The sequence below is a fragment of the Eschscholzia californica genome, unplaced genomic scaffold (assembly GCF_041429995.1).
Source record: "Eschscholzia californica isolate CP2 unplaced genomic scaffold, dmEscCali1.0.p SCAF_1, whole genome shotgun sequence".
In the NCBI taxonomy this organism is placed as follows: Eukaryota; Viridiplantae; Streptophyta; class Magnoliopsida; order Ranunculales; family Papaveraceae; genus Eschscholzia; species Eschscholzia californica.
In genome coordinates this window covers 22,983,517-23,006,591 of record NW_028238198.1, presented here as the reverse complement: position 1 = coordinate 23,006,591, position 23,075 = coordinate 22,983,517, and the positions used below count along the sequence as shown (strand labels likewise).

Here is a 23,075-nt window from a genome sequence, read left to right as displayed (position 1 = left end):
ATAATTGATCAAACTTAGATAGTTGGGGTTTTAATTTTTCCTTCATCTTTCTCAGTGTATTTTCATGATGTAACCCAAATGGGTGTTGATTTATGATAATATTGTTGTTGGTAGATGAGTTTGGAATTTGTATTTCAGTGTTTGTATAGTTGTAGGGTACCCATAAATGTATGAATTGGTATGGATGTCATCTTATGATTGGAAAGGATATATATGGATAAGGTTGGGGAGGAGAGGCTAGAAACCGTAGACAGCTTCAAAGCACTCCAATTATTCTTTCTCCCTCTAATTTGATGTAATTGTCTTCTTTTAAGTTCACAGGAGTTGGGAAGTGACAGTCTTTTTTTTCGTATCTGACCAGCCTATTAGATGTCCTACCTACAAATTGAGAATTCAAAGGGATATCCAATAGGATAAACCAACCAACTAAGGTAAAATAACTATTATGTACATCGTGGAAACTAGGTTCTCTTGAAACTCTCTTTGTGCGGAATACTATGCTTTTAATTCTTTAATCTCAATTAACTTCCATGGAAACTAAAAAAATAATGCTATATTTTGGTAGTTTTTTTTTGTTGAAAGACTATACTGTATTTTGGTAGTTGAAACATAAGAATATAATGTTAGAATAAATAACTTTTTAAGTCATTGTATTTAGTAAAATGACAAATCTTTAATCATTTTTGGGTTTTATGTATAAAAATGGCTTCCAAATATGGAACTAAACCTTAGACGGTAGGCGGATGAGGAAAAAGAAATCAAAGATGTATGGAGTCTACAGTGTTGTTGCTTACTGTAATGGGTAGGACGAATCACGTGACTTTGTCAATGTCGAGTATTTTGGGTAGGCTCTACGCTAAGAACATAGATTCAAAATCATAAACATACACTTAGAGCCCTCAATTTGAGGGAAAGTATAAGAAGAAATTGAAGTGTAAGAATGGTGTTAAAATAGCAGAGTTACAACTCCTGCTTGAGTAGCAACATAATAAATAGGTATTTTAAGCTCTTTCATCTCAATAAAATCGATCATTTCCCCTTCTCTCCTTTGTTTCAAATAGTCTTAATGGGTGATCCATCGCAGTATCTCCTTAGATATTTTCTCACCTCTCTCCTACATTATTGATACGTTAGCAGTAGGTCTTTGGTAAAGGGACCTGTCTCTACTTTATTGGGACACGATTAGTAAAGAGACATTAGTCCTTTTGGTAAGTAGACATTTTTCTCTTAAAAACAAATATATCATCATATATTTACCTTCAAATGACAATATTAATATTACTTTAATATTTAAAATTAATCACAAAAAGATAAAATATTTTAATAGAAAAAATTTCTTTTTGTATCGAAAAACACGGAACAAATGGTGAAATAAAATTTAACAGGAAAATTTTGGACGAAGTAATCGAAATATGTCAAAAATTTCGACCGATGTGGTCGAAATATGCGCAAAATTTCGACCATTATTGTCGAAATATGAATATTGGTCGAAATTTTGGGCATATTTCAACCACGATGGTCGAAATATTAAACATATTTCGACTACAGTAGCCGAAATTCCGGCGAAAAAAAACTGATCACGGTAATCGAAATGTTTACTTTTTGAGAGAAATGTTCATCGACATTATACACTAATAGGATTAAATAACAAATGTGTTACATAGAAAAGAGAGAGATGAGAACAACTTAAATGTAAATAAGAATGTATTGTTTATAAGTGATGGTTGGTTCTAGGTCAAAAAAAATATGTTGTCTATAGGTGATCGTTGTTTCTAGGTTAAAAAAATGATTTTGTTTTAAGATATGTAGATCTAAGGAAGGACATGAGTGATGGTTGATTCTAAGTTAAAAAAATATGTTGTCTATAGGTGATCGTTGTTTCTAGGTTAAAAAAATGATTTTGTTTTAAGATATGTAGATCTAAGGAAGGACATGAAAATAAAAGAAAACTTCGATATTTGTATTAGTTCAATCTTAGTTTTTATCCAAATAAACATTAATTTATTCAATTTAAATATCTAAAAATAATGTCTATTTTCTAATTGGTAAAGGGACCTCAAACTTAAAAATATGATATTCTGACCTTGTCCCTATACCATATATCAATGTCCATATACTAAATCCTTAGCAATAATATCACAAATCTCTTTTGGAAAAAGTGAGTATGATAGTTAAAAAATAAAAAATTAGAAGCCAAAAAGATTTTTCCATACCTTATAGACTTTTTTTTTTTTTTTTGATGAAACCATGCTTTATAGACTTGATATTTGTAAAAGATAACATGGTCAAATCATTAGAAAGTAGGTAAAAAGATTGAAATGATAAAAATCAATGCAAAAGAAACCCCTTTTCCCCCTAGCTTTATTCTTTTTAAATTAATCTATTAGATCACTTTGATTTGTTGTGAAACTTTTACTTTTCTTTCTTTCTTTCTTTATATCTTTGTTTTTCTCAATTGGATTTTCTTTGTGCAAGTTGCAAAATTTTGCATTAATTTACACTGTCCAAGACAAAAATTTTGCCAAGTTATAAAGTAACAACTCTTCATTGGTTATTAACAAGTATCATTACAAGATATCATCGATTTTCGAAGAGTCAGTCAAATTGTAACACATAAATCTCACATTAACATAGTTTTGGTGTTTTTTCTCTATCTCTTGTTGGTTTTGATGAACTTCAAATATCTTCTTCTAATAATAATAATAATAACAATAATACACAAACATATATGCCTAAGCACATCTAATTTTTATTGACTTTAATAAATTTTGGGATCTCCATACAATAATTAATAATTTCATTCTCTATCTAATACTCTTTCTCCCTCGTTATATTTCGTTCTTCACTTCTTTTGATCAAATATATTAATAAAAAAATTTATTGTTAAGAACGTTCATCGATACAATCAAATGAAGGTACAAATACACATGGTTTTTGACCAAATAACAATGAGAAAGATTGTTCATGGTTATGATGCTTATCTTTCTAATCTAATTCATTCTTTCTTCACATCTTGCATTCTAATTATATTAGCTTTGATTCTTTCTATTGTTCATATTTGTGTGGGCTCTATTCCCACTGATTTTTCCGTGGCGATTCTCATTAAAGTTGATAAGACGGGGAATGGGGATTATACAACCATACAAGAAGCAATTGATGCAGTGACTTCTAATAATGAAGAATTAGTTTTTATATGGGTCAAACCAGGAATTTATAGGTATGTCTCTAATTATTTCATATATTTCTCATTTTTATGTGTACTTATTTTGTAATGCTAATATTATTGTTGTGTTTCTGTTTTAATTATATAGTGAAAAAGTTGTTGTGCCGGCAGATAAACCATATATTACAATTAGTGGTTCGGATGCGAATAAGACTATTATAACATGGAATGATGGAGGAGATATTGTACAGTCTCCAACTCTAACTGTGTTTGCTTCTGATTTTGTTGGAAGATTTCTCACAATTCAGGTATTCATGATAAATTTTGTTATAAAATTGGTTAGATTATAGAAAAGGATTAATTATAATCTATATAGATTTGGTAATTATGTGGTTTTAACATATATATGGATTTTAGGTATATTTGGTTTAATTAGTAAGAAACCAAACTCTATGAGAATCAAATTCCTCCTCGAAGTTATATTCAAGTTCTTTTGACGACAGACTCAAGAGTCATAACATTTCAACATTTATTACATGACATTGATACATCACAAAGATACGTCACGTAGTGAATAAAGACGTTAACTGCCATGTCACTGATCATATAAAGACTCTTAAAGGCTATTTCAAAGGGCTGAAGCCCATCTATGCTACGTTTACTTTATTAGTGCCCTATAATTTCGCGGGAACTTCTGTGACTTAAGAAGGAGATACAAACCACCGGACGAATGACCCACAAATGTATAAGAATCCAGTCCTGGTCAAATTACTATGACCAATTCAAGTTTTTGCACACACACTATAACACACCACATCACTACTTCTTCCTAATTTTGCCGGAATCTTTTGCGGGGACTTCACAGTTTACAATCTCCGTCAAAACTACAGACCACCCCCAACGTCAAACTTTCCCTCTCTCCAACAACACGCAAAATTCTAGGGATTTGCAGGCAAAAATTGGGGAAGACGTTTGTGCGTGAATACCACGTGTCTGAATAGTAAAAAATGTGTTTGGGTGTTGTGTGTGTCTATCTTCTTTGTATATAACACAAATCTTGTGTATAAAGTTTCCTTTCAAACTTCCCCATGAGCATGTGTTCATGAAGAGAGAGCTAAACTCCCTGGAGCCTGCCAAGAGAATTAATGGAGGCGCCCATATACTACAAAGTTTAATTTTACAAGTATCTAACTCATAAACAGAACACATATGGGCCTAGTAGAAAAGCAGTAGCATTGAGGGTGTCAGGAGAAAGAGCAGCATTTTATGGATGCAGAATACTTTCTTATCAAGACAGCCTCCTTGATGAAGCAGGAAACCATTACTACAGAGACTGTTACATAGAAGGAGGGACTGATTTCATCTGTGGAAATGCTGCTTCTCTTTATGAAGTAATTTGCTAATATTACCCTTTTAATTTTTTATTACTTCCAAATTTATTTCATGCATGTACATGTGTACTCTACCTTCGGAGTAATTAAAATCATGGTCGTCCAACTCAAAATCAACTGAGAATGTGCGGAAAGAATCTAAATATTATATCTTTGGTTATTAGACCACCAATTTTTTGTGTGAGACTATCCATACACGCCCCCTCACATGTGACTTTTTTTAGTCCAGTACACGTTGTTTTTCTTTTTGAGTGACGTAGAACATATGTGACTTTTAAACCTATCAGACTAGCTCTGATTCCAAAAAATTATTTAACAACATTAGCTAGGTCTCAAATATGAAGATGTAAATCTCATGGCTAAAATTTATATTGTTGCACGAAGAAATGCCATCTGCATTCACTTTCGGAGAGAAGTGGCGCCATTACGGCCCAAAGAAGGAAATCGCCACAAGAGAACACAGGATACATTTTCTTAGGTTGCACTATATCGGGCGTAGGAGCTGCATTTTTGGGAAGACCATGGGGTGCTTATTCGAGAGTGGTGTTTGCTCTAACTTACATACCGGATAATATAATATTACCCGCTGGATGGGATGATTGGGGCGATCCAACCAAACAAAGGTACTAATATTGCATTCCATTTACATATAACCTAAAACGAAAGTCGATTTTTTTGTAGAACTCACATGGAAATGATCAAAACACTGATTGTTTTAAGTTATTGACAATGCAGTACTGTGTACTATGGGGAATACAAGTGCTATGGAAAAGGGTCAAATGTGACTGGAAGGGTGGAATGGTCACACATACTCTCATATGAAGAAGCTGCACCTTTCTTGACAAAAAGCATGATTGGTGGCAGAGATTGGCTTAGACCCATACCTTCCCGTTTCAGGAAATTACCTACTACTAAAACTACTGCTGCTCCTCGAGTCATTCTTGCTCCCACCCCTATGCCCATGGTCTTGGGTGATACTGGACACCTTGGTCTACGGACGGGACCATGATTCAAACTTGATGGAAGCGGATATATAAATAAAAATTGATACTTTTTGTCACTACGTTTACATGTAATGTCAAAATTTGTCTGATATATTTGTTCTGCTCATTTTTTCTGGAACACAAACAACATTTAATAAAAATAAATTTGGTGCGTATAATCTCAGCACAATGTAGATCTTAGAAAATAACGTGGAGTGTCTAAAATTTCCCATTGCTCAAGTGTTATATATAGGTGTTCTATAAGTGTGAGTACAACAATATGGGAAAGTTTTAGAGGCGTCTCCTTCAGTCACAAATTTTCATTCTAATTAGTTTTAGAGGCCTTTCATACTCCCCTAACAATAACGGAAGTGTGGTTAAAATTTCCGCTAGACATTTGGTTCAGGGACAAAACCTATGGTTTATGATTTTAAACAAATCATAAAACAATGGTTTCTCGCTGTAGAAATGATCAAAACCTATCATCGTTTCTTCTTATTCTTCAACGAAACAACAAGAAATCATTGTTTGATACTTAAAACAAATCACAATAATTCTATCTATTCGTCGATCTACTTAAAACAAATCTGAATTTGGAGGATAGAGAAAATGAGTCCGCTAGGGAAAAATGACAAACTAAATCTGATTTTGTTAGTTTATATACCGAGGGGTAATTTTGGTATTATAAAGAAGGTAAACGTTTCCAACACGGTTAGGCAAATATATATTTTGGACAAAACTGTCATACGACAGATACTGTTTTGGCCTAAATGACAGAATTTCTATTGTAGTAGATTTTTTGGCCATGGGACGAAATTATTTTGGGCCAAACAACAATTTTTTTTTATTCATGATACTCCATTAAGAGGAAGTCCATTACATAACTAATTTCCCGTTTATACAATATTTTATTGAACTTCATGGTATACTGTATGTACCCACCAAAAATTCGAAGTAGACATGTTCATTAATTAATCAAGCGCAATCATACACTCGGACTTCATAATATGCCAATAATCATCGCACATATTCGATCCGGACGCCATCGATGCATACTAACGAGCCACTACTAGCTCTTGGAACAATCGATACCCAAATGATCTCATCCCTATCTGCTTCCAAACCTTCCAATAGTTCAGAGAAACCTAAATTAAGGTTCATTTTTGGGTGTTCTTGTACCTCACCCTTTTTTAATACCCTCCTTACACCTCGCTCCACGTACACGAATGCCCCTGCAAATTCCCTGTGTCTGGGTCCAAGCGATGTCTCGTTTATGGCGTTTACGTAGATATCAAACTTAGCATACTTGTCTTTCTTGACATCAATCCCAACTAGAACCTCTTCTTTTTCTTTTTTCTCTTCTTTGGTTCTATTTATATTAGGCCTTTGGACTTTGAGTCTTATGGTTGAGTGTAAGCATTGTCCTCGAACAAACCCAAGCTGATTTTCATTCGCCCTCTTTTTCAACAAGTCGCGGGCGACTTTTGGAGGTATGGAAGGCTTAGGACGTGCGTCGAGCCACGGTTTTTCGACTGGTGTGTATGAATAACCAAGCTTGCCTATGTCAAGAATGTCTCTAATAGTGATCCTAACAAGTTGAGACTTCTCGTCGTAGAAGAAAAAGTAAGAGTCTAACCATTGGGGGTCATCGACTTCATGATTTTCTCCAAGCTCGAATCGGTAAACATCCCAAAGACGGTCAATATTTGAATGATGTCCAAAGAAAATTGGGTCTCGTGCCGCTACGTAAAATGCTCCCATGTCTTCCTGTTGAGGGTTACTTTTACTAGTAATCCAACCATGACCTGTATTATGAGGTGCAGTCTCTATAGTTCCCATTCCATCACAAACACCATCTGGACCAGGCGTACTTATACATCCCATGAAAAGTGTAGTCTTTTTTGCTGCAGAAACCATTTGATTATACATAAAAGCGAGATTTGATTCGATTAGGTCAATGTCGTTTGGAATTGGACTTGAATCATTGTAGTTATAATTTAAATCCATCACTCTTGGAGGCAAGTGAGAGCTTTCTCGTTCCTTATCGAAAAACTGTTCATTCATGAACATGTATGGAATCATCATTCCTTCGGGTAAGTCCCAATTCCAAAAGGGCAAAGCAAAGGTATCGTCGCCTATAAGACTACCCATGATTCTTTCATGGAAGTAAACGTACATTCTATGCCAAGGAAAGAAAATCCAGGATCTATGAATGTGTAGGACAGTATTTGAGTGGTTTTGGTCATAGGCCCCGGTGCAATATAGACAGTGCACACCGGCTTGACGCATGAAACTGCGGGGATCTTCGAAAGGAAGAGACTTCATGATCCTTAGGGCTTTTGCATACTTAGCTACGAATTCTGGGTCTTTTACGATTTCGTGAATAGGTCTACGAATTCGATGAGGTTTAGAAGGATCAGGGAATTTGAAATCAATGAAAGGCTCATTGGTTTGGTCATTTGGAGGACAACAGTAAACTGGTAGGTCATGTTCTGTAATTGATACATGACAAGTACTTAGGTTTGGACTAAATACAACAGTATCAGGCTTCATTGCTATCAGACTTTCGCTTATATTTTCGACCGTACCACCTGAACTCCATCTCTTCTCATCAGTAACTGGTTTAGTTTGGAAAACTTCTTGCTAGAGTTGTTTGAGCATTCGTTACTACATCGTTCAAATTTATGATAATCGTGACCTCAACATCTCTCTTCTCCTATTTTGCCTACAATGAGGTCCAGTAGTATTTCTTCTTTCTTTTGATTCATTTGTTCTTCTTTCTCTAGAAATTTTTCTTCCTCCATTGTTTGGAAAGCCTCTTCCATGGTTACCATAGCATTTTCAACTTATCATAACCTCTACCACGACTTTCATACATAGCCTATTCGTCCTCTTTGGGGTGTACATTGTTCTTATTTCTAAACTAAGCTTTAGTACTAAATCTAACAAATGATTTGAAATACTTGCAATATTCCTATTAATTCTTTATTCTGTGCATGTATTTGCCATGTTCTCATCAATTCGTCCACCGTTATAGATTTCAAGTCTTTCGTTTCTTCAATAACCACCACCACATTATCACATTTAGGTGTCAAAGATAGAAAATTTATTTCCATCACCAGCTTTACATGTTTCCTCACATCTCTCATTTGACTAACGGTAGACGATACACTTGAAACATGTTGGTGGAGAAGATTTGAAAGATATATGAAATATATACTTATTTCCTTCATAGTCTTAGATTTGAGTATCACAATTTAGGCAAGATATGATATCTCTATTGTGTTGCTTAAATTAGTTTCTTGTATTGATCTATAAAACTGATGTAACCTCATCTCCAAGATTCCATGAATGAGAAATACGAGCTCTCTTCTTCTCCCGTGGAGTAGGCTTAGCCGAACCACATAAATCATTATCTCATTATCTCATTATCTATATTTTTCTTCTATATGGTATCAGAGCTACGTCAGATCCACTCCGATTTTGCGAACAAGAGAAGCTTCAATTTGAATCTGTTAAAATCCTTCTTGACTTACTGAAATTTGAGTCAATTTAACCTTCATCTCCATATTCATAAGCACTATTTGCTGGTGAAGAAACAATATCTTTAGAATTTTTTTTGATTGCTGGTGAAGAAACAACATCTTCAGAAATTTTTTCTGGTTGTTGGTGAAGAAACAACATCTTCATAATTATTTCTGAAGAAAATTATATGCACAACATCCTCAATCTTCTTGATTGGAAGAATTAATTTTTCTTTAATTTTGAGAAGGGAGATCGTTTCTTTTGTTTGGGGAAGAAGATAGGGTTGCGCTTGTGTGCCTCTCGGTTGGATATTTTTTTCTCTTATACTTTGTTAAGAGTGATTCGGTATTACTCATCTCAAGATAAGTCCTTAATCCCTTCAGCCTTCTTAGATTTTATACTGGTTATTTTTTTCCTTATTGTGTGTTCTAATGGCGGAAATGGATTACAATACTAGTTTAAAGTTATCTTTTGTTCCTCTAGATGGCCTTAATTATGTTTGTTGGTCGAGAGCTGTTATACTAGCTCTTGGTGGAAAAAAGAAAACTAGTTTCATTGATAGTAATGCTAAATGTCCTGATCTAGCGGATCCTAAGTATGACGATTGGATTGCTAATGACCAACTTGTTAGATCATGGCTTTTAAACTCAATGGTACCAGATATTAGTGAAATATTTTCATTTTCTGAATCTGCAAAGGATATATGGAAATCTGTGGCGGATTTATATGGGCATCAAAATAATGCTGCACGTATTTTTGAACTTAAATGTGAAATTTCCAAAGTAGAGCAGGTTGAAAAATCGTTTACCAAACATCTCGGCACACTAAAGCGAATGTGGGATGCACTTGAGTTATATAGACCACATACAACTGATGCTAAGGGTCTTTTACAAAGGGCAGAGGAAGATAAGATTTTTACACTTCTTAGTAGTCTCAAGCCAGAACATGATTCCTTAAAAAGCAATATCCTTATGAGTTCCACTTTGCCCACTTTATCCAATGTTTTTGCTACTATTCAACGTGAAGAAACTCGAAAGAAGGCTATGAATTTTAAGAATTTTTCTGATATACCTGAATCGAGTGCTCTCATGGTGGAGAAGGAAGAAAAGGGAAAATATTTTAGTGGTGGAAGATGAAAAAATTATAAAAATAAAGGACGACGTGAAACATATCATTGTGAACATTGTGGTAAAAGTGGGCACACAAAGCATCAATGTTGAGAATTGCATCCTCACCTCAAATCTAAATTTGAGAAAGGTAAAATTGATCGTGCAACAGTTGCTGATAGTTCTATTACATTGAATCAACTAAGTCAATTACTTTAGCAAATGGGTAAGACTGAGCGTGCAAATATAGCTGATACATCTACTATTAATAAAATGAGTCATCTTTTCGAACAAATGAGTAAGTCTGTCTCATCTGAACAAAAACCTTCCACCTCCTCACAGTTCAGGTACTTTACATGCCCTTCTTACTTCATTTGGTTCAAAATTTAATATTTGGATTGTTGATTCTGGAGCTACCGACCACATGACTAACGACCCTTCATCTGTTAATGATTTTTCTTCTAAATCTCATATGCATAATGTTGCCGTGGCTAATGGAAGCACAGTCCCTTTTTCAGAAAGTGGGAAAGTTTATTTTTTCTCAAATTGCTCTCCCTCAGAGACACTTGTAGTTCCATCATTTCCTGTTCAATTTCTATAGGTCGGAAAGATCACAAATTCTTTAAATTGTAATGTTATTTTTACACCTACTTCCGTCATCTTTCAGGATCGAAAGACGAATTTGATGATTGGTAAAGGAGTCTACTCAAATGGCTTATACTTGTTCAGTCCTCAGAATAAGGCGTGTCATACAACAAATCTTGTGCCAACTTCCATTCTCCATAAGCGTCTTGGGCATCCCTCTAGTCGTATTTTATCTCATATTTTTCCTACTTTTTCAATAGAGTCCAGTATCTGTGATGTTTGTCAGTTCTCTAAGCAAACTCGTTTACCATTTAATATTTCTACATCTAAAACTACTAGCCTTTTGAGTTAGTTCATTCAGACTTATGGGGTCCTGCTCTAGTTGATTCATATGATGGTTATAGATATTTTGTGTTATTTATTGATGATTGATCTCGGACGACGTGGTTGTTTTTACTGAAATCTAAGAGTGATGTGTATTATGTTTTCGTAGATTTTTATTGCATGGTGAAAAATCAGTTTGATGCTAAAATTAAATATTTTAGATCTGATAATGGTACATAATATGTCAAAGGTTTACTTCCTCATTATCTCCGCAGTCAGGGTATTATACATCATAAGAGTTGTGTTGGCACACCGCAACAAAATGGTGTTTCAGAACGCAAAAATAGACATGTGCTAGAAACTACTCGGGCCCTCATGATGCAAATGAACGTTCCAAAAAGGTATTGGTCTCATAGTATGTTAACTGCTACGTATTTGATCAATAGACTTACTACTCGAATCCTTAATTTTAAATCTCCATTAGAAGTTCTAAAAGGGCATAAACCTGATATCTCTCATCTTCGGGTATTCGGGTGTGTGTGTTATGTTCACCAACAAACACAAAATCGTGAGAAATTTGCACCAACAAACACAAAATCGTGACAAATTTGATGCTCGATCAAGTAAATGTGTTTTCTTGGGATATTCTTCAACTAAAAAGGGGTATGTATGTTATAATCTAAAAGCCAAAAAACTTATGATTTCCCGGGATGTTTTATTTGATGAAGATAATGCTTATTTTCATTCTGAATCTGGGAATCGGTCCCAGGGGGAGTATATGGCTGACATGGTACCGCTTCCTGCCAGAGATGACAACTCTATGCCACTTCCTACTATTGATAACGAATCCTCTAACAATGATGTTAAACTTGTTGAATCAACAAATCAACCAATACCCACTCTGATAAATAATGATCCCAGTGATAGGATAGAAGAACAAATGATACCTCCTCTAAGTGAAGCAGTTCCAATACTAAGAAGGTCTGGTACAGAGACAAGACCTCCAGAAAAAATGAAAGATTTCTTCACATACCATGCGGTTGCTTACCCTTTGGAGGCCCATTTGACTTATGAATAATGTTGCTCCTTCACATTCTGCCTTTTTAAGTGCAATATCGAGTGATCAAGAGCCAATAAATTTTACAGAAGCTCGATCCAACCCAATCTGGATGAAAGCTATGAAAGGTTAGTTGCAAGCTTTAGATGAAAACAAGACGTGGGAACTTGTAAAGTTACCACACGGAAAGAAAACTGTTGGTTGTCGTTGGGTGTATAAAACTAAATACAAAAGTGATGGAAGTATAGAACGCCATAAAGCGAGGTTGGTTGCTAAGGAATTTACTCAAACATATGGAGAAGACTACAAAGAAACCTTTGCTCCAGTTGCCAAGATAAACACCTTTAGAACTACAAGAAAAAACGGTTCTAGCGACAAAAAATTTTGTCGCTAAACATTAGATTTTTGTTGCAAAAAATGTTTATCGACGAAAAAAATTTTGTCGTCACTTGGTCGTAGTAGCATCGTCAGGGAATGTATTTAGTGGCGAAATAAAAGTTCGCCGCAAAAAATACTTTTCAATGACAAAAACTATTTAGTCATAAAACATATTTTTAACGACAAAATTCAATTGTTGTTGAAAGTATTTTTCAACGACCAAAATATTTGCCACCAAAAGTATTTTTCAGTGACAAAAGTTGTAGTCCCTAAAGAATTTTTCTGTGGCAAAATATTTGGTTTCAAATTTTTTTTATTAACAAAAATTTATTGTCTCGAAAAGTATTTTTGCTGACAAAGTTAGTTTGTCGCTGTAAAAGTTTCCAGTGACTAAATAAGATCGTCGCCACAAAAGTTTTCAGTGACTAAATAAATTCATCTCAAATTTATTATGTGACGAAATAATTCGTCTCATAAATTTTTTACGACGTTACAGTATTGTTGTTGAAAATATTTTTATGGACGAATTGTTTTATCGACAAAGTAAGTTTGTCGCTACAAAATATTTAGTGACTAAACGATATTGCTTCAAATTTAAATTAGCTATAAATAGTTCGTCGCATAATATTTTGCGACATCATAATAAATAATATTCAAAGACAAATTTATATGAAATTGAATCAATGTAACAAAACATAACCGTTAACTAATGTAGTAAAACAACTTACAACTAAGGCATCCTTAATTCTTCAAAGCAAAACACATAAAAGACTAATAAAGTATCCAAACAACTAAGTAGTCTTTTCTAAGAAAAATCTAGAAACAAAAAACTGAACTCAAATATTGCTGGTGTTTGAAGAGGTCCTGCCATCAGGAATACTTAAACCAATTTGACTAAGAATCATCCTTCTGAAGTTTTCATTGTCGTCCTCTATTTGTTTAAGTTTGTCTTTGTACACATTGATTTCTTCATTCTGAGTATGAATCTTTTCATCTTGAATCATAACCATAGTACGTAATTCTTCGATTACTCCATTTGAAGTGGTTGATGTTGTACTTTTATAAGACGGTGGTTTAGGTTTCTTTCCCATTACTTCATAAAAAATCTCATCTTCTCCACGTGGTGTAGAGCTCTCTAAATTGCTCTGTTGCAGTTGAACCATCTGCTCCTGCATATAAAAAGTTTAAGATATTATTAAAATATTAATATCACCATTGAATTTGTCTCCACAAATATAATTTGAAACACAGAAACACTCATGATATTATATACTTAATACCAGTACAAAACTACTAGTAGTTTTTCTAACAAGAAACATCATCATAGACATGAAAGTTAACATAAAAAAACATACACGAGTTGAATAAGAAAAATAACAATTATTCCGATTTACATCTTACCAATGAAATATATATATATATATATATGACAACTCAACCAAATCGAACTTCACATTTAGAAGTTAATAGTTGAACTCCCAAACATAGTAAAACACTATCATTTGATTGATCATCCAAGAGTGGAATATATAAAATTTAAGTCTCTGGAATTTGTTTTATCTACAATATTGAGTAATCATATATGGAGATGGAAACTTCTAACATATAAATATCCAATTAACAACAGTATATCCATAATTCTAACATTCTTCACATTGTCATATCTTTTACAAACAAATTAAGTGTCCAAATGTAAACAGTTCAATATAGTAGATAGTACAAACATAAATAATAATATAGTGAGTGGAAATGTATGTTACAAATTTATACTTCAAACGATTTAATGGAAATACAAGTGTATCAAGGTATGGACGGGTTTTAACTACGGTTCAACGATTACTATTTATTTTCAAAGTTGATAATAGGTGATAGTTCCTTGAACCCAATAATCTATATTCTTGTATGTACACATTGAGCCTAAAACACAACAAAAACAAATGCAACCAAGAAACAGGAAAAAAAAAAATCATAACCTTAATCACTTAGGTTCCCATTATCTAAAAAAATCTCCCTTATGGTTATGTAGGATTCCATTGTGTTAGCTATCTACTTAATTTTCATATTTATTAAATGAACAAACATGACAAATATCGAAAGGTAACAACAATGTATGAAGTAATATTAACAATTGATAATACACTTACATATTTAGAGCGAGCTTCATCATTAGTCCAACCTCCTTTTTCGCTGAAGTGTGTACTATAAAATGTTTGTATTTTTCCGATTTGCTCTCCAGCTTTTCTTTTCTAGTAAATCAAAAGTATTATATGGTAACCAAAAAGATTAGTATATAATTTATATGAACAAGCCAACAATTATATAAAAAAATATGTCATCCATAAAAAAGATAGAAAAATTTTGAGTGTACAAATTACAAAAAATGTGTACTTACTATCTCACGATGAGATACAAATGATCTTGACCCAGCACAATGATTAAATGGAAGTTTTGCTCGATTTGCAATGTTGGCCTCTGAGCGTTTCTAGAAGAAAAAAAAAAACAAAATTTACTTTTGAATAAGTATGAAAATGTGAAAAGATACCGCATACCTTATAGTCCTCTGAATCAAATAAACGGCATAACCAATCCCAATTTTCCTGTGAAACACCTTCATATCTATTCTTGCTTGCTTCTCCAGATGAGCTATATTTTTTGAAGTGTTTATACAAAACAGATCTGTAGTTGCTATACTTCCTCGCCATTGAATCATATATATACTTCTTAACACATGGGACCGAAGTATCAATCTCAAATTTATCCTTACACAAGAAGAACACAAATCAAGGTGAGCAATAGTTAAATGATGAAATTTATTCAATAAATTTATATAAACTTTCACATACCTCGACGCGTTCAATTAAAGATTGAATATCATGCTCTGGAATTTTGCTCCACTTTGGCACCTGAAGTGGAGCGAAAAGTCAAACTATTGTGCCACATTCGCTAGCAAGCTTACTTGCATTTTCGCAAATTGGTCTACCTTCAAATGTTGAAAAGTTAATGGTCAACTTTCCGCTCGACTTCATTATTTAATCTATTCCAGAACTTCGAGTAGGTCCACGTCCCCTCCTCATTGAAGTCGATCCTACAAAATAAAAACAATATATCAATACTTAGAATTTATGATTTGTGTTATAATTTTTTTAGTTAATATTACCTTGGTTAGTTTGAGCTTGTCCTGCGGGGTCTGTGGAAGTTGGTGTTGAGGAAGCCGAGTGAGGTTGCGGAGCAGTAGAAGTCATCTGTAATCTAAACAATCAAAGAGTGAAAACTATACAAAAAAATGTAGTTAAATGATTATATATAAAAGTAACATCATCTCGAAACTAATATAAAAAATAACATAAAAATCATATAAAAAATTGATAATTGAATTGTTAGATGAAATGCTCAATATTATTCCAAGAATACAAAATAGTCTTAATTAACAACTAAAACTCAAAACTAAGCATCAATATCAGTATCTTCCTCAGTCTCGACAATCTCTTCTTCATCACTGTTATGATCTACTGATGTTTCATCATCTTCACTCAAGTCATCGGTGATGTTATCAAAGTGCTGAACAGATTTTAAATTCACCACTTCTGGTTCAACATTTTGTACGTCGTATTCCGTTATTTGGAAATCATCTTCTTCAACAATACAAAGATTTGAAGGCCCTGAGTCTTGATAGGCTTCATGAGTAGTTGTTTCTACAGTGTCTATTTGTTCTTCTTCCACTTGCCTCATTTCAGGCACATCCCACAAGTGTCTATGTCGCATTTTTAACACTACTTTCCAGTTTGGCCCAAACTTATGATCATTGACATAAAATACTTGTTGTACTTGGGTCGCAAGAACAAATGGATCATTTGCATACCATGTATTACTCACATTAATGCATGTAAGATTGTAATCATTCCGAATCTTACTTTTCTTAGGATTTATGTCAAACCATTGACACTTGAACAATACAACTCGGTATCCTAACATATAATCCATCTCGATAACATCACATAAGGTACCATAAAAATCAATTTCACTGCCTTCATGCTCCCCACTTACAACAACTCCACTATTTTGGGTTGTACGTCGAGTTTCACGATCTTTAGTGTGGTAGCGGACTCCATTCACAATACAAGCTGAGTATGATTTAACACGAAAATCAGGTCCACATGCAAGTGAATACAATTCAGTAGTAGCTTCTGCAGACTTGTTAAAGTGCAAAGATATCATCTGAAAGTTTAAAAATTTAGGTTATAGTTTGACATATAGGCTTACTAATACTACATAATTTAATCAGATTTAGTCTAAATTACTTACACGTTGACGAAACCATTCAGGAAAGTGTTTTTGTTGTCTTTGTATTATATTTGCATTACTTTCTTCTGCCAGTATTTTCATGTGTTCCCTATACAAGCTAATATTAGCAAATCATATGATTTCTCAAAAGATAGTTTTGGAGGGAGAAAAGTAGCAAAAAACATACTCCATGTATGGTTGCAATTCCTCACAATTATTCAAAACGAACAAGGACATTCGTTCTCGTTCTTCCAATGATAATCGTTTTGCATTCTTTGCACCAATTGGGCGAACATTTTGACTGAAAACAGATAGGAACTTTTTACATTGGTCTTGAGAAGATGAATCGGTATTTCGTTCATCTCGAGTAAATTTTGTTTCAATCCCATGTAGGTACATTGAACAAAAAGTTAAAGATTCATTGACAATGTAAGCCTCTGCGATCGAACCTTCTGGTCGTGCTTTATTTCTGACATGACGTTTTAGCGTTCCTAAGCTCCTACAAATATATTTAAGACAAACGGGTGAATATATGATAATGAAAAATAGTTTCAAAAATGAAACATAATCATTTTAAAGTATTAATATGGAAGTGATGCATACCTCTCAATTGGGTACATCCAACTGCAACCAACGGGTCCGACAAGTTGTGCTTCGCGTGGTAAATGAACGGCCAAATGAACCATAACATCAAAAAATGCAGGGGGGAATATTCTTTCCAATTTACAGAGAATCAAGACGATCCCCTCCTCTAACTTTTTCAAATGATCCATATATAATGTCTTTGCACATAAATCATGAAAAAAGTTACACAACTCGATTAAGGCATCACAAATATCCTTACGCAAGTACGCACGTATTCCAACAGGGAGAAGTCGTTGTAATAAAACATGACAATCATGACTTTTCAGCCCTAATATCTTTCCATCGGTAACGTTAGCACTTCTTGATATATTCGCTGCATAACCATCTGGAAACTTCACTGATTTCAAAAACTTACAAAAGTCTCTTCTTTGTTCCAGTGTCAAAGTATAACATGCATGAGGCTTTACATATTTTCCCCTTTTTGTTGTAGATGCAACTCTTTCCTTATTTTCAGATCAGCTAAATCTAGTCGAGCTTTGTCGGTGTCCTTTGTCTTATTTTCCATATTCATCAAGGTGCCGACAATGTTATCACATATGTTTTTCCCAATGTGCATTACATCAAGCTTATGTCTTATTTTATGACCTGGCCAATATTCTAACTCATTCAAAATGCTCCTATTTGTCCAATTTAGCTCTTCAGGTGACCGTTTTCTTTTCTTCGATATTTTTGGGTTCTTTCCAGGCTTAAAATTATTAATCTTCTCAAGTTGTTGTAGCAAATCATATCCAGTAAACTCAGTAGGTGGAGGCCTATATTCGCATTTTCCGTCATGAACTTTACTTCTCCGCCATCTATGATTTGTAGGCAAGTACCGACGATGTCCCATAACATATTTTACTCCTCAATCTACATGATGAAGTGTCCTTGTTACAAACAGGACATGCCATGTACCCCTTTGTACTCCACCCAGACAAATTAGCAAATGCAGGAAGATCATTTATGGTCCACATTACAGCTGCATGCATACGAAAACTTTCTCCAGTTGAAGCATCAAGAGTTTGTACACCAGTATGCCATAACTCCTTTAATTCATCTACTAAAGGACGTAAATATATATCAATGTCCTTTCCAGGTGCTTGAGGGCCAGGAATAAGCAATGACATCATAAAATATGGTTCTTTCATACACTTCCAGGGAGGAAGATTGTATGGGATAAGTATCACTGGCCACATGCTATATGAGTTGCTCATGTTCCCAAAGGGATTAAACCCGTCGGTGGCAAGACCAAGCCTAACATTACGAGCATCTTCTGCAAACCAGGGATAGCGCTTATCCAAATCTTTCCATGCTTCCCCATCAGCTGGATGACGTAAAACACCATCTTCGTCCACACGTCTCTCTTTATGCCATCTCATGTCAGAAGCTGTGTGTTTTGATGAAAATAATCTTTGCAACCTTGGTGTTAATGGAAAGTAACGCAATACTTTGTGCGGAACTTTCTTACCATTGACATCATCACGTACATACCTAGGTATTCCACATACTGGACAGTCATTTCTATCTTTATGTTCCTTCCAGTATAATGCACAATCAAATTTACAAGCATGAATTGCTTCATAACCTAACCCTAAATCACGAAGCATTTGCTTGGCATCGTAATATGTAGCAGGAATTTTCGCTACTGGAAAAGCTTCTTTCAACAATTTAAGCAACATATCAAATCCTTTATTACTAATGCGATTTAGCACTTTTACATGCATCAATTTGACTAGGAAAGTCAATGATGACATACTCGTGCAACCAGGACATAATTCTTGCTTAGCTTCACCTAGTAATTCAGCGAATTTTTGAAATTCGTTGTTCTGCTCATTAACATTATTGTGATGGTCAACTGGCTCAAACCCATCACCTCCATCTCTTGGAATATTACCAATAGACATTGGGCCACATATATCATTTAACATTTGGATCACTTCTTCATCATCTTCACCAAGTGATTTATCATTGGTAGAATCATTCACATTATTTAAATTTGAAGTTTTCCTAGAAAAATCAATACTTTCCCCATGATGCACCCATCGTTGGTAGCTTCTCGCAATATCAAATCTATACAAGTGGCTTTCAACACCATCTAAAGTAAAAAATTTAGAGTTTATACAATTTTGACATGGACACCGTGTTTTCTGCTCATTGTTAAGGTGCAATTTTGCTGCATCAAGAAAGGATTTTACCCCTAACTCATATTCATGACTCAATCTGTTGTTATTAAACATCCAACTTCTGTTCATATTTGACATCCTGCTTAAAGCATACAAACATATTAATCTCTTTTAATGCAGAATGAGTTACTAATAAGATATCTAGTCGTTAACTAATGCACTTTCTTATGAACGTAATATATAATAGTGTTTAACCGTCACAGGTATTTAGAGGGTACATCCTGTCTTAGTAACACAATGAAATAAAAGTATTTTAGATACTCATGTATATTTCGGTCAAATATGCATCCAAATGTCATCATCAATCATACGCTTTAAATAAATTAAGTAGGTAACAAATATGAAAACGTAGTAAACAATCAAGAATTATCCATATATATATATCATTATAGCCTGAGGGATTGTATTTCTACTGAGAAAATTTTAATTTCATGTCTAAATACGTTCTTCCTATAAATTTTGGAATAGTATAAATTTTGGAACATTTCTTACCTCCTATTCAGTTTATTTTTATCTTAATTCGTAGGTGATGAAATCGCTTAAGACACTTCAATCTAGCTTTGTAAATACAAGAGATTTACCCGAAACAGATATGGTAATCCAACGTAATAATAAATTAACTACGATATCTGCCAAGTCAACTAATTTTCACTTTCTAGTGTTAAGTGATAGCACTGTTATTTGGAGACATGGTTAAATATTTAAATTACCTTTGAAATGCAACAACTCCTCCTTGCTCTTCAGCCAAGGTCGCTGCAACTGCGTACTGGACAGTCCAAAAGGAATAAATTGTAAGAGAATGTCATTGTTAACTCAAAATAGAAAATAAAACTCTCTTATTCTTTCATTCTCACTAGAGATAAGACATGACCTAATGCATCAAATAAAGAGATGTGAAACCAAATTGGTAAAATAAATATGAAGTATATATACTGAAAATGAATCTTAGATATCAAACATAAAAAAACATATGATCGTTAACCAAGAACAAAAATCAGCAATCGACTATTAAACAAAAACCATGTGCTAAAGCTATGAATGCAAATAACCGACATAAAGTCAGTAGTGAGAATATAAGAGGTAAAAATGCAACTTACAGAGTTACCGGAAAAGGCAAAAAATAGATAAATAGATGATCTGTAACATTCTTGCATCGTAGTTCAGTTTCTAAATAGGTTGAGTTGAGAATATAAGGGAAAGACTTAGCATTGATTCCATTAGTATTTTATAGAAATTAGGATTTTACCCACTATTACCTCTTTACAAGACTAAATAATAGGACGACGACCACCAAAATCTAATGTAAACTCACTGGCATATGTATAAGTGGATGAAAATATCTTTAAACAAGAAATCAAGAATATAGAACTTCACTACAGAGACAATTAGGGTGTAGTTTTGTCACTTCGACTCCTAAGGGTTTATGGTTTTCCGAAGAAAAAATCATTTCTTTTGCTAGTTATAGACATCTTCAAAATACTAGTCTACGAAATCAAAAGAAATTTGCTGAATATTGTTCAAATTGGTCAACACCTTTTACATAACAAATGAATTAACACTATAATAAGATAATTAACCTACAAATAATACTGGCTAAGAATCAAACTCAGTGTCAAGTACTTTTGATCTTGAGTTGCAACCAAACATAAGTACTCTCAAATATTTCATACATGGGTCAGTGAAAAAGTTAACATTATTTGCATTTGTTCTAAATAATTAACTCGTTATAATTCAATTGATATTGAGTAACTTTGCAGCACCTACCTTTCCCCACTATTATCTTGCCACAAATTTCTTTAGTGTTTTTATTTTTTGTAGATAATTATTCAACATGTCAATCCACTCTTTGAAGAAACTATCTGCGGACATATTTCTGATTGTTAATCCATAAAATTTCTTCTTTCAGCTATGATAACATCCCTCCTGTGCTGGTGTTTAACTAAAAAATCTTATTGATTTGTTCTATTAAGACCACGAAGGAAGATTTTCAGTTTATGTATACGCATCTAGGGAAAAATCAGTGCACTTGAGCGGACACTTTATGAACCGAGACATCCACAGTGAGAAGGTACATGAAACTTATTCTGCTACTAAATCTCTTTCAGTTTCTTCATCCAGCAACATTTAAAACTGAATATTAGGGTTATATGAACAAACTTGCACCCTAGAATTGGATACTTATACATTTGAATCCTAGGTTCCTTAAGTTTATTTCTTTATAGAATTTCATAAATGAGACAAAATATAACCAAATGAATCAAAACCATATGAGCAAATTTCTAATACTTAAGTCAATGTAAACATTAACAACAATCATCCCAAAATTTCGAAAAATTATTGTAGTTTTAAACACTAGGTTAACCTGCAACAAATATAATAGAAGAGGATAAGAAAAATACCTAAATATTTGCTCCTTGATGATCTTCAATTGGTTAAACTTCATATAATAGAGATTTGAAGAAGATTTGAGTCTATTAAATGGACACCTTGTTAATGGAAGCAAGGTAAGTGGGAAGTGGGTATGCTTTGATCATGTTTGAGAAGCTCCCTCCATTTCTCACGGTTTAGTTCAGAAAAGTGGGAAGTGGGTTTGCTTTCATTTGTGCCCTAATTTAGAACAGGAACAACTCGTAATTGTTAATAAAAATAAAACAGGATAGAATAACATGAACGGCTTCTTAGCTCAATGGATAGATAGGTTGTTGGTGCTTCAAACATCATGGGTTCGAGCCCCGCCACTAGTATTTTTTTTTCAAAATTCAAGTAGATCAAGTTATGCAAATATTTGTACGATCTTTCTTATAGAAACAAAAGAAAACGATGGGGCAGGAAAAAGTAGTAATGATACGGTCAAAACATATAGACCATGGTCAAAACACTTGAATTTGATAAAAAAAATGTAAAACATAGTAGAATACGAATGAAAAAAATATCTAGTCATCAATATATTTGTTGTTTTCGTCAAGTAAATACAAATGTGTACTTTAAGAGGTACTAACATTTTTGTCAAACTAGAGGTCCATTGGGAAATTAAATTTAATCTTTATAATTCTCGTCTATACCTTATTATCATGATACTTCTTTTAACATTATCGTATTTAATTAGTTTCCAAAACTATGTGTATGAATTCGGTATGTTGAAGTAATCTAACAAAAATGTGTATTTTAAGGTGACGAAGGCCTAATCCATTACATACATAGTTTATGGACAAAAAATTTAGTTATTTATATTCAAATGAATTTACGGTACTATGATAATTAGAGAGATGGTGAAGACAATTGTCATCTACATTTAAATCTACTTAACCGGCTTTAAATATATATTAGTAGTGGATTTCAATATTCACGATAGACAATGGATAACATAAGTGACTTCTGAAAGAAAAATATTAATTGATATTTAGTTTTATAATAAAATCGAGAATGTCAAGATTGAAATTCGAAATTGAACTTAATAATTATTTTAAGTTGAAGA

The 23,075-nt window shown here is 33.5% G+C and overlaps 3 protein-coding genes and 2 pseudogenes across 6 annotated transcripts; 2 read left to right on the top strand and 3 right to left on the bottom strand.

Moving 5' to 3' along the window:
• The first annotated feature begins 2,948 nt into the window (after window positions 1-2,948).
• Window positions 2,949-5,714, top strand: LOC147565230 (putative pectinesterase 11). The gene is made up of 5 exons (XM_086650019.1): window positions 2,949-3,217; window positions 3,312-3,471; window positions 4,366-4,554; window positions 4,939-5,177; window positions 5,290-5,714. Exons 1-5 carry the CDS (start codon window positions 2,949-2,951, stop codon window positions 5,561-5,563), a joined length of 1,131 nt encoding a protein of 376 aa, XP_086506145.1. The 3' UTR covers window positions 5,564-5,714.
• Window positions 5,715-6,554: 840 nt separating this feature from the next.
• LOC147565229 (aureusidin synthase-like) lies at window positions 6,555-8,090 on the bottom strand. Its single transcript, XM_086649978.1, has one exon. The coding sequence runs from the start codon at window positions 8,088-8,090 to the stop codon at window positions 6,555-6,557; it is 1,536 nt and encodes a 511-aa protein (XP_086506104.1).
• Window positions 8,091-9,493: 1,403 nt separating this feature from the next.
• Window positions 9,494-10,864, top strand: LOC147565228 (uncharacterized; annotated as a pseudogene).
• A 2,300-nt stretch (window positions 10,865-13,164) lies between these two features.
• On the bottom strand, window positions 13,165-22,242 carry LOC147565226 (uncharacterized). 3 transcript variants are annotated; one of them, XM_086651707.1, is made up of 9 exons: window positions 22,000-22,242; window positions 20,311-20,366; window positions 15,670-15,761; window positions 15,493-15,597; window positions 15,356-15,415; window positions 15,062-15,271; window positions 14,905-14,994; window positions 14,657-14,758; window positions 13,165-13,681 (listed from the first exon to the last, which is right to left on the bottom strand). In XM_086651707.1, the coding sequence occupies exons 6-9, from the start codon at window positions 15,212-15,214 to the stop codon at window positions 13,349-13,351; spliced, it is 678 nt and encodes a 225-aa protein (XP_086507833.1). In that variant the 5' UTR covers window positions 15,215-15,271; window positions 15,356-15,415; window positions 15,493-15,597; window positions 15,670-15,761; window positions 20,311-20,366; window positions 22,000-22,242; the 3' UTR covers window positions 13,165-13,348. The 3 variants fall into 3 exon arrangements, with proteins under 3 accessions (XP_086507833.1, XP_086507834.1, XP_086507832.1); XM_086651708.1 differs by having other exon boundaries at window positions 15,670-15,754; XM_086651706.1 differs by having other exon boundaries at window positions 15,356-15,597.
• LOC147565227 (uncharacterized) lies at window positions 16,760-19,772 on the bottom strand (annotated as a pseudogene). The gene is made up of 3 exons (XR_015230132.1): window positions 17,397-19,772; window positions 16,981-17,292; window positions 16,760-16,902 (listed from the first exon to the last, which is right to left on the bottom strand). The product of XR_015230132.1 is annotated as an uncharacterized LOC147565227 (transcript).
• Window positions 22,243-23,075: the final 833 nt, after the last annotated feature.

Excerpts from the sequence above, each read along its gene's own strand:
- LOC147565230 (XM_086650019.1), top strand. The coding sequence starts at position 2,949 with ATGAGAAAGATTGTTCATGGTTATGATGCTTATCTTTCTAATCTAATT. Across the intron at positions 3,218-3,311 it reads GTCAAACCAGGAATTTATAG|TGAAAAAGTTGTTGTGCCGG; the intron begins GTATGTCTCTAA and ends TTAATTATATAG. Across the intron at positions 5,178-5,289 it reads GGCGATCCAACCAAACAAAG|TACTGTGTACTATGGGGAAT; the intron begins GTACTAATATTG and ends TTGACAATGCAG.
- LOC147565229 (XM_086649978.1), bottom strand. The coding sequence starts at position 8,090 with ATGAAGCCTGATACTGTTGTATTTAGTCCAAACCTAAGTACTTGTCAT.
- LOC147565226 (XM_086651706.1), bottom strand. The coding sequence starts at position 15,214 with ATGGCGAGGAAGTATAGCAACTACAGATCTGTTTTGTATAAACACTTC. Across the intron at positions 14,759-14,904 it reads TTGTATCTCATCGTGAGATA|AAAAGAAAAGCTGGAGAGCA; the intron begins GTAAGTACACAT and ends TTGATTTACTAG. Across the intron at positions 13,682-14,656 it reads ATGAAGCTCGCTCTAAATAT|GAGCAGATGGTTCAACTGCA; the intron begins GTAAGTGTATTA and ends TTTTATATGCAG.